Source organism: Echinops telfairi, unplaced genomic scaffold, assembly GCF_000313985.2.
Source record: "Echinops telfairi isolate 266 unplaced genomic scaffold, ASM31398v2 ScPeMD7_7;HRSCAF=31, whole genome shotgun sequence".
Lineage (NCBI taxonomy): Eukaryota > Metazoa > Chordata > Mammalia > Afrosoricida > Tenrecidae > Echinops > Echinops telfairi.
In genome coordinates, this window is record NW_022103904.1 from 10123697 (window position 1) to 10135079 (window position 11383).

Sequence of the window (11383 nt, forward strand, 5' to 3'; positions counted from 1 at the left end):
GGGGGGGGGCTTAAACTTCTCGAGCTTTACCGTCGCCGTCTGTGACTTTAATAACATCTTCACACCGGTGGTGACAGCTTCCTTTGCGCTGAAGCTGTGTTAACTTGTTAACCGCCTTTTGCTGGCCTCATCATTTTGGTTTTGCGAGTGCTGTGCTATTTTAATTCTAAAAGGTTTCTGTCCCTGAGCCCGAAGTTCAAATTGGCATCATTAAGGGCGCCTTCCCCCCTCCCCTCCCTTTTCTACCCAGCTGGGCCTTAGCTGCTCACCTCAAGGTCAGCAGTTCGAAACCACCAGCCGCTCCTCCGGAGAACGATGAGGCTTTTACTCTGCAAAGATTTAGTCTCGGAAACCCACAGGGGCAGTTCTACCCTGTTCCTCTATTTATGAATCAGAGTGGACTGGGTGGCAGTGAGTAGGGGACCTTGAGCTTGCCTTCTCCCTCACCCCCACCCCGGTTTACAAGTTGGCTTCTTTTTGAAAACGATCAAAGGCCATTTGATCATTTAGCATGGCGGACGTTGCAGAGGGCTAGCTTGGTGATTCATAAGGTGCTTTGGGGCTCCCGCCCTCTTCGAGAACAGTTTGGAGAAGTGGTCAAAAACACCAGCTTTGACATGACCTCACACTTGCTCCATGTGCCTTTTGAAGGGGATCTCCCCCGCCCCACTCGTCTTATCTACAGAGCCCTGCAGTGACAGCCCCCGAGTCCCCTGCACTGTTACGAAGATTTCATGCCCATACATCATGTACCTCTGGACTTTAGCGTTCAGTAAACGTAAGCTGCCTTTGTAAACATCTGGCATGGTTGCAAATGTAATGGGGGAGGGGCCACTGTAATCAATGCCAACCCAGTAGCACAGACTGGAACCGCACGTCTGGGGTTTCTGAGGCTGTGAATCTTTATGAGAGCAGATAGTCTCATTTTGTGTGAGAAGCAGCCGACCTTGTGCAGCACATAAACTGCCAACGCCACCAAAGAACTGGGCCAGATAATTTTGAGAGTTCAGCTTGGGTCTTGGAGAAGGCACTGGTTAAAAATAATGGCTAAAGTGCAGCTGCTTTATAGCTTTTAAAGTAATATATAGAAATAGTGTTTTATAGGGACACCACCTTAAAATATTGAATTTACACCACCACCACCCCCCAAAAAAAAAATGTTAGTGAAAGTGAAAACTCCTTTCAGGAACAAGATTTTCTTCAATTAGCAAGGCACTGATTATTGCATTTTGTGCACACCTTTTTGAAATACAGCTGGGAAAGCACCAGCGTGGGGGAGTCTACTGCCCAGCAAGACGGTCCAATTTGTGGACTGAAGACATTTTGAAGTAGCCCTAATCCCTTGATAAAGGAAAACTGAGACTTTACATTGGTTGCTTGGATTGTTTAGACTCATTCCATATAAAGGAAAACTGGTAATGCAAAGCTGAAATGATTTCAGGTAATAAGTACTGTCTTGTAGACTTTATAACAAATGATTTCATCTGAAAAGCTGATTTGCCCTCTACCAGGTGTTGTGGTTCTAATTCCTCCGGGAATGGTCCTTTTAACTTTTGTTTGAAACTCCATTAAAACAGCCATTTGCTTATAAGGGTTTTAGTTTTGCTTTATATTGTGAGGTCCTTTTAATACATATATCTCTTTACAAAAGGAATAAATCCTAAAGCAGCAAGCCAATGCAAATTAGATGATTACTTGACATCAGAACTCCAATGTGTAAAAAGTAAAGCTAATGTATGTTTGGTCCTCTTTTTTTTCCCTCACAGGGGATTTTAATGCAGTGTTTAAGAACTTGGGCTTTGGAGTCAGAGAGTCTGAGGTTGTCTCGGCTCTTTACTTACTACTTAGATGGATTTGAGGACATTACCTAACCACTGATTGCCTTGTAGAATTGTTCAGAGAATTAAATAAACATACCTCTATAGGTTGTGCTTGGCCCAGGAGAATACTCAATAAGTGTAATTCATTGTGTAACTCAGTAAGTGTTATTTTACATGTAACCAAAAAGCAAAAACACAAAACAAGACACTCCCAACTCAGGAAAGACTCAGGAATGATTTAGACATCTCAGGGGGTAGACACTGTTTTGTGTTACAAGCAGTCACTGTTTAAGAGTTCCACATTTGCCCATTTGTTATGGTGTTGACATCCCTGAGTATGTTTATGCACAATTCCTTCTCTGGTAAGGTAGAAAAGTTGCCTGTTTCTACAACTGTTAACTCTGGCTGCATTTCTGACATAATGAATTAATCGCATACTATTAGAGAACTTACAAAACTTGTATTCTATTTTACTGATGCAAGAAGGAAAACAGAAGAGCTATTCATTTTCTTTCGTATGCAGTAACGTGGAAGGAGGTAAAGAGCTAGCTGTTCAAATACAGATTGATTTCTTTCCTGAGCAACCATTATTTTACCTTATCAGGAAAATAAAATACTCAGTTTGATGCCTATTCTAAGAAAAATTTTGAATGGTTAGTATCGAATCCAGAAGTATGGCAGGATGTGGTGATCATTTTAAGAAAAGGCAGGTTCTTTTCATTTTGCTAGTCGAGTCCGTATGATGTAAAACTTTCTTTTATTGCTGAAAACTTGTGGCTTGTTATTTCTCAGGCAGGTTGCCTTTCTCTGAGTCAGGACATTTGCCAATGTAAACTGCACTAATGATTGCATTACAGAGGCACTGAAGAATGACCTTGGGTTTGAGAATTGTTCAGGGTGTTTTTAGAAACTGAAAACTATAATAAATTTCACTTGAAAAAATTGCCTTGCATGTAATTCTATTAGTTGGCCCTCAACTGTTTAAATTTTGGCATATTTGTAATTTTAAGAGGAAAAAAGATTTTTTTTTCACTTTTAAAAACAGTTTTATTGGCACACATTTTCATGTAATTCAATAGTTCAATCATATTAGGAATTCATGTTTTAATACTTTTTTACTGTGGTAAATACTAAGGTAACAAAAACGTTTGCTACCGTATCTCAACCATTCTCACATGTACAGTTCAGTGTGGGGAAAAAATTCTTTTTCAGCCCTTTTAAGATCATTTTATATTATAACATAGTTGAATTTTCCTTTGGGGGGTAGAAAATGAGAGAACTATGAGTTCCCTGCTAGAATAATACTTCATTGTGTTACCATGATCCCTGGTCCCCCTGTAGTCTAGGCAGTACACTGCTTACTACAAGGTTGGCAGTTCAAACCCACCAGCCTCTCCCCGGGAGAAAGAGGAAACCCTCTGCTCCCACAAAGATGTACAGTCTAGAAACCCCATGTAGGATGGCAGTGAGTCAGAGGGACTGCATGGCCGTGGGTTTCCAGTTTCACCCGTGCTTTTACATGGATTACGTAAGTCTCAGCCAACGCTGCTGGAAAGCCCCATTTTTCAGATGAGAAAACCAACAGGAAGAGGGTGTGCATTGTGACTTGCAGAGCACTCCCGCTATGTCACAGATGTATCACACACAATAATCTGGAAATAAAGCCAGTTGCCCTTGTACTTTTGAGACGATACGTTAATGGCTTCCAAATGAAAACAAATCCTAGCCGACCAAGCTTCAGTCTCATCCAAAGAGTAGGGTCCTGTTTTCTTTCTCTTCAGAGCAATTGGGGTTATCAGGGACAAGACAGGATTTTATCAGAATAATAGAAAGTTCAAGTTGAAGGGGCCTCAGAAATAGGCATGTTTCAGGAACTTTGTGTCCTTTACCAAGACTGATGCCTTTAGGTAATAGCTTTCAGACTTTGTACCTTAGAACTCCTTAGGTATATGTCATACACTAAGTTGTAGAGGGGGGAGTGGGGAGGGAGGGGGAAAAAATGAGAACCTGATGTCAGGGGCTTAAGTGGAGAGCAAATGTTTTGAGAATGATGAGGGCAATGGATGTACAAATGTGCTTTACACAATTGATATATGTATGGATTGTGATGAGTTGTATGAACTCCTAATAAAATGATTTTTTTTAAAAAAGGAAATAAAGGCCCTTTGTTAAATAATACTAGTTTTGTAGTAATTGCCTTGTTTGAGCACAGGAATATTTAAGATTTCTTGGCAGATCTTTGCAGGAGAAATATGGGGTTTTCTACCCCCATAAAGAATTACAGTTTCAGAAACTCACAGGGGCCAGATCTACCCTGTCCTATAGGATTACTATGAATCACCATCAACTCAGCGGCAATGAGTTTTTTGGCAGCTAGTTATTAGTTTTAAGAATTATGTTTACAAACAGTTTCGAATAGCCTGTCATCTGGGGAGGGATAAAGAGAAAATTGGTCATTGGCCATGTTGGTGGTTTAGCAGCAGCAGCAGCAGTTCGCATTGGAAGCATTGCTTCTGCTCCAAAGTAGACACTTAATTGTTTTCATTTTGAAAAGTAGAGGCATTTAAGGTTATAGTAAAACCTTAGTTCAAAATATGTTCAGTTAAGAATTTAACAAATCTCAGCCTTATTGTAAAACTATAAATAAAGTTAATATCCAACTATCAAACCAAGTGCCTTAGGAAGCACAGTAGCTAGTCATTGCTTTGCCTGTTCAGATAAGTAAGAAGGAACTATATGTGTTCAGGGAATTTATACATCAAGTTCTTGTGACCTTCACGTTGACTCTGATAGCCATCTTACAGAACAGGGAAGGACTGACTGCCCCAGCAGGTTTCCAGGCGGAAATCTTTATGGGAGTTGGTCCTCAGGGCCTTCCTCTGTTAGCGTGTTTTCCCACAAGGCTCCTATACATTCAGTGGAGTTTACTTTAGATCACTTCTACTATTCTTCTGTGAATCATGTGTACAAATCCTTATGATTTAATTATATCATCACTCTCTAGTGGGATAAAACCAGTAAAAATAACTGCTATTTACTCATGACTCATCATCTACTGAAAACACCATGTATTTGAGCAATTTTCTTTGGTCTCAGCCTCATTTTAGAGATGGGAATCCAACACTCAGAAAAGTAAATTTTAAATTGTCTAAGGTGCCATTTGAAGCCAGGCCTAACATTTAAAGCCCTACCTGCCCCTATCATGCACTGTGGAAGTTATTCCCAAATGTACAAAGTCAGTCACTGTTCCCCTTATAGGCAAAATGGCATGCTGCAGGTGAAGACTAACGTAACAGGGAAAGATATTACGGGGAAAATTGCATTTGAGCTGAGTCTTAGAGAATGGATGGAATTTCAGTAGTGGTGATGAAAGATAGCAGTCCAGCCATTGGCAGTTAAGCAAACGAGACACAGAGGTTAGAAGAAAATTCAGTGAGAGAATAACAAAGTCACCCATGGTGGCTAAAATACTAAATTTATGAGAAAGGTTAAGTTACCGTAAAACTTTATTGAAAAAAATAGCAATGCCAGTACATGTGCTTCAGATTTGGCTGCCGGATTTCAGGTGTGGTTTTGGTGAGCCATACAAGAAGGGGTTGAGAAAACTTAGGAGTCTGAGGAACAATAATTAATTAGGAAAAGGAAGAGGCAGTGACACTTAATAGATCATGATGTTTGAAACTCCACTGGCATAGTCGATTCCAACCCATAGTGACCCTATATAGGATTACTGAGGCTATAGATTCTTATGGGAGCAGACAGCCTCAACTTTCTCCTGTGGAACTGGGCTGGCAGATTTGAACTGCTAACCTGTGGTTAGCTGCCTAATCGCGTAACACCACCCAGTTTCCTTAACACACCGTGATACCAAACCAAACTCATTGCCATGGATTTGATTCTGACTCATAGCAAGCCTATAGGACCAGGTAGAGCTGCCCCACGGTCTGTAGTCTCCAATTCTACGCAAGTAGCAAGCTTTGTCTTTCTTCCCCGGAGCAGCTATGGTTTAAATGCGTAACCACTGTGGCACCAGGGCACCTGAAACAGACTACAGTGACGGTATCTGTCTATCAGTTATCTGAGAGACTGACTGTGGAAGTAAATGGGTCTGCTCAGTACCACTCAGTGAACGGCACAGAATGTGACCCAACAAACTGAATTTAGAGGCTTAGGCATGTAATGAAAATATACCTCTGGTAATGGAAAAGACTACCTTACAATTAGAAGACATTTGGGCATTTGGCATTAGGTTAAAAAATGATAGGATTTCTAAGCTGCCTTCCAACTTAAGGACTCAGTGAGTCTTTTGTGAGTGATCACTATCACCACTTAATGGTGTGTGTGAATAACACTGTATTGAGCACTAGCCATGTGGCAAGTGGCTGGCTTAGCAATTGCCATGTACCATGCACATTAATTCTCCAAATAACCCCGAATAGACGCCGTTTGTGTTATTTTACGGATAAGGATAATGAAACTTAATGTGGTTAATAAATTGCCCAAGGGTATGTGTCCAGTAAGCCAAAGAGCCACTTACAGGATTCAGGTCCACATCTGTCTTAATTTCAGAGCCCAATTTAATTTGCTCAGCTTATTTTCAAATTCAACCCTTGATCAATACACTATACTGATTCCTCTGTTTCACTTGTTGGGAGCATAATGGGGCGGCCAAGCACAAGATTAGCAGCTTGAAATCACCAGCTGCTCCACGGGAGAAGGGTGAGATTTTCTACTCTCATGAGGAGGGAACATCTGGGAAACCTAAAGTGCGTCAGGATCAACTCTATAGCAGTGCATTCGGAGTTTGAGTGTATTAAAATAATAAACGATATAATGATATCAGATCTATAAGAAAATTAGATATTCATAGTTGATCTTATAGTTGAAATGAGATCATAAATGAGAACAACTTTTATCTTTTTTGGAAGATAATCTTGTTTTTCAAGTAAATGAATAATAATAAAATTCATTTTACTAGGAACCTCTGGTAACCCATTTTCTAGGAAGAAGCCAAGTGAATTTTATAAATGCAAAATGGTTTTTTTACATTTTTAAATATATCTCCAAGTTCACTACCATTTAGTCAGTTCCAACTCATAGCCACTCTATAGGATCAGGTAGAACTACCCTATGGGTTTCTGACATTGAAACTCCTTTCCAGAAAAAAGCCTGACTTTCTCCCATGAAGTGGCTGGTAGATTCAAACTGCTAACCTTGCTGTTAGCAGCCCAGTGCATAACCACTACTAAACACTGAGCCACCAGCAAGTGAAACAAAGGAGTCAGGGTAATGCGTTGATCGAGGGTCTGAGCCCTGAAACCAAGACAGAGGTAGGCTTGAATCCTGTAAGAGGCACTGCACAGTTAGCAGCCCCACGTTGAACCTACTACAGCACTAGGGTTATTATGCCATTTATGCATAACTACAAACTATATTAACTTTAATATAGTTATTTTTCTATTTCAGAAGAGTGAACATTTTGATTTCCAAATAGTAGGTCGCTCCTATATAACCTTCTACGTGGTTTTTCTACGTTTGTGATGAAATGTGATCTAAATATAAATCTCCACCAATGGGCAGTCAGACATTTTATTAAGATTTACCATCTCTGGAAAGCCATCAACTTTAACAATGCATATTTTTATTTCATTCTAGGGGAAAATTTGCAGTGGTGAGGAAATGTATAAAGAAAGACTCTGGGAAAGAATTTGCTGCAAAGTTCATGAGAAAAAGAAGAAAAGGCCAAGATTGTCGGATGGAAATAATTCATGAGATCGCTGTTCTTGAACTAGCACAGGACAATCCTTGGGTCATTAATTTACATGAAGTCTATGAAACGCCATCAGAAATGATCTTAGTTCTGGAATAGTAAGTATACTTTTCAACTTTGAGTCTATGAGCAGCCATAGGCTCAAATGTAGCAGCAATTGTGCAGACGGTACGGGACCAGGCAGGGTCTTGTTCTGTTGTGCACAGGGTCCCTGGGAGTCAGAACTGCCGTGATGCCCCTAGCAACAGCTTAATCCCTTTACAAGTAGCAAAGTAAGTAGCTATCAAACAGCCAATATCTGTAGCAGAACCTCGGGGAAGTGGTTTGCCATCAGCTTTCAACCTGAAGGTTGCCATTTGGAACCCAAGCAGTGACACGCCAAAGACAGGACAAGCTGCCTCTCTGAAGGGTGTTGTCATTGAGTCAGTTCAAACCCAGGTGTTCCTGGTAGAACTGCTTCATCGCACTTGAGTCATAGACTGACTCAACAGTAGCTGACAAAATGTAGGTAGAGCGCAGAATACAGACCATCCTTTTGCATTAAGAATTTTTTTTCCCCTCCACGCTTCCACTACCAAAGGAAAAGATGGATAGATTTGATTTTTTTTTAATCCTAGTACATAAAACAAAATGAAAAGATAAACTCAAATAAAAACACGTCTAATAAACATTCAGTCAAACATGATTAAATACAATTAGAGTAAGTCAAAAGGCATTGTTTCTAGGGTTCTAGTTCAGACGTAGCACAGGTTTATTCCAAATAAAACATGTTTAAACCTGTCTCCGTAATCAGTGAATAGCTGCAGACATGTTCTCAGTAACACTTGTTCTAGTCTCCTTACGGCCCCATAAAGCAGTGCTTCCAGTTAAAGTCAAGGTAGAAAGGTCAGCTCAGGCGATATGGTGGCTGTCTTTTGGGGCCCCAAAGGGGTAGTAAATTGGATAGATTTCCTCAAAGGGCACAGGATGATCACAGGAGCTTATTCTGAAGAAGTTTTAAAAAAACAAAACTGCGTTGGTGAGAAAAAGGCTAGGACAACTGTCAAAGAAATTTTCCCATCACAACAATGTTCCTGCTCATTTTTTAAGGGTAGCAGGAACTGCCTTTTGAGAATTTCTTTGGACATTTCGTTCACAGCACTCAAACAATTTGAGTCGCTCAGGCATCTAAACTACCATTTGATGTGGTGTACCAATGACAGAGCAGTGAGTTCTGCAGGGAAGGGGTAGAGAGATGGAAACGCCGCTTTTGGAAGTCTAGAGACCTGGATGGTGCATAGCTTCATTTCTTGATATTTTCGTTGAATAAAACGTTTCTGTATTTGTAGTAATACTTCTTGACTTACAGATCTAGACAAAAGATTTTTCAAAATGGTCAGAAATAGAAAGAGAAGTTTTTACAGGCAGATACATAAATGTAAATGAAGAGTCTTACCATTTTTATAATACAAATAAATAAGTTGCCATTTCCCTTTGTAAGATGGTGAACATTACAAAGGTAATATGTATTGGTCAAACCACCTCATTCTACAGTTGGGAATATTAATTGCTTCCCCTTTTCTGTGTAGCAGTTCGGTTGTGGTTGCTGTTAGCGGCCGCTGGGCTGATTCTGACTTGTGGTGGCCCCAGGTACGCCCCATTGGCCTTTCTAGGTGGGTTCAAATCGCCAACCTTTCTTCCTAAGCTTTTGTGCCAATTTTCTCCAGAGCAGTCTGGAGTATATTTCAAAAGACTGTTTAAAAACCTCTGTAACAGCCATTTCCCTCAGATAAAATGTTTCACAAGTAAATAATCAGGCAGTTGTGTAACAATGTGCTATAAAGATGTTCATTGTAGCAGTATTTGTATAGTAAGTAGAAATAGTTTAGTAGGAAAGTTGATGAAATAAGTGGATTACTATGTAATTATTTAAAAATAAGGTAGGTCAATATATATTGACATAGAAATATGTTTTTTAATTCCATTACATAATAGGGCATGTTACAAAACATTATGTATTCCCGTATTTTTACTTAAAACTTAATGTAATATATAATTAAAGTGGTAAAAGTCTGGATGAGTAATATACTATCTTCCTTGTGATAATCTTATTGAAAGGCACTGTAGATAATATTACTCAAGAGTGTGGTGTTCATATATTTTCGTTCAGTAATTTCATTTATAGAGATTGTTTATATAAATTATAAAATGTGAACAGCGCTGTGGACAAAAGTGTTTGCTACATTTTCAAATATTTTTAATAGGGAAATACAGAAAAAATAGCATGGTTAAGCAATGCTAACATGGGTGATTTATATTTCAATAAAGCCTTTTTTTTAAGTTGGTTTAACAGTGTTCAATGTAGCCAACTGACTACATAGATTTTGCATTTTCCAGTTTGTTTTGTAGAGGTTTAAGATGGACTTGGACCTTGATCTAGAAAGGCCCTCTGAAATGTTCCTCTTTGACCAAAAACCCTTCCTCTTCCTTTCTCACAAAACCTGCTCTCCAGCCTTCAATGCTTAGACTCTTCTCCGGTCTTCTTGTCTTCCAGCCAGCTCCTCACTTTATTTCCTTCCATCTTTTTCTTCATTCTTTAGTAGTCATTTTAAAACTTCTCCTGCCGGCAGCTCCCAGTATTGCATTCCTCCTTTTGGCCTGCCTCTGCAGCGCCTTTTGCAATCGGAACCCTAACATGCATGTAGTATATTCCTACTATTGCACATTCTGGAAAGGATTTACAAGTTGATCAACTTCATCACAACAGTAAGTGCTTTACCCTCAGCGTGGTAACTATTTAATTTCTCACCACTTCCTTTTGACACCTCCCCCTCCCCACTAGAAGCTCATTGAAACTTCTCCACATCCTATTGCCTGCTTCCCAACCTTGTATTAGACACTGATCCTTTTCTCCCCTTTGAGCCATCATACACACTGCCCTTCTCTCTTTACTGCTCACCAGCTTCTCTTCTGTCTTAGAGGAAGACGTTCCACTACTCACTTCCAAAGCTAAGATCTTTTATTTTGCTCCTTAACTTTCTTCTTTCAGAACCTGTGTTCTGTCTTTTTTCTATTTTTTTCCTTTTCCGCTCCCCAGTAAGTTATCTAGACTCTCTCAGAGTTTCAACCCCTCTCAAAATGGTTTTTAGGATTGCTATTGGCAATGGGTTTGGTTTTTTGGATAATATCCTAAAATTCCTTTTTCTCAGTTCTGGCTCTTAAACCGTTGCCTTGTCTTTCTCTTTCCTTTCCTGTTGTATCCCGAAAAGAATAGTCTGAGTTTACAGCTTTCCTCAACTCCAGTCGATCGAGGACGACTTCATGGATGCAGTCATCTGTTCATGTGTCAATACCTCATTCCCTTTTCAATTGACCACCGTTTCTTCTCTTAAACTTTTATGAGGCCACTGGCCTACTAGCCACAATCAATAACCTCATTTTAATAGTCACTCTACTTCTTAACTATCTATACACACTTGAAAGTATACCTCCTCCTCAAAAATATCGTTTTCGACATTCACAGCCTTGTCTTTAAAAATATTTTCTCCTAATTTCTCTGTTCTTCTATTGTATAACTAAGTGTTCTAGAGTTCCCTTAGCATTTCTATTATCATCTTACATTTACCTTGAATGATAACAATCTACTTTTATAGCTTAAGCTATTATTTACATGCTGATCCCAAATTCTTGTCTCCAACCTCAGCTCCTCACCCAAGCTCCACCCAGTTGTGTTAGTTCAGCTGTCTGCTCCATGTACCTGCATGCGTGACAGATGCTGCAGTATCGTATGTGTGAATTCCATGTACCTGCATGC

The 11383-nt window shown here is 39.7% G+C and overlaps 1 protein-coding gene across 1 annotated transcript in view; it reads left to right on the top strand.

Annotated features, from left to right (window-relative positions):
* The window catches only part of STK17A (serine/threonine kinase 17a), a 42554-nt gene that overhangs the window by 1529 nt on the left and 29642 nt on the right, over positions 1 to 11383 (top strand). Inside the window, exon 3 of the mRNA XM_004708035.2 lies at positions 7476 to 7688. Coding sequence (XP_004708092.2) covers positions 7476 to 7688 — 213 coding nt within the window. The remainder of the gene's footprint in view (positions 1 to 7475; positions 7689 to 11383) is intronic.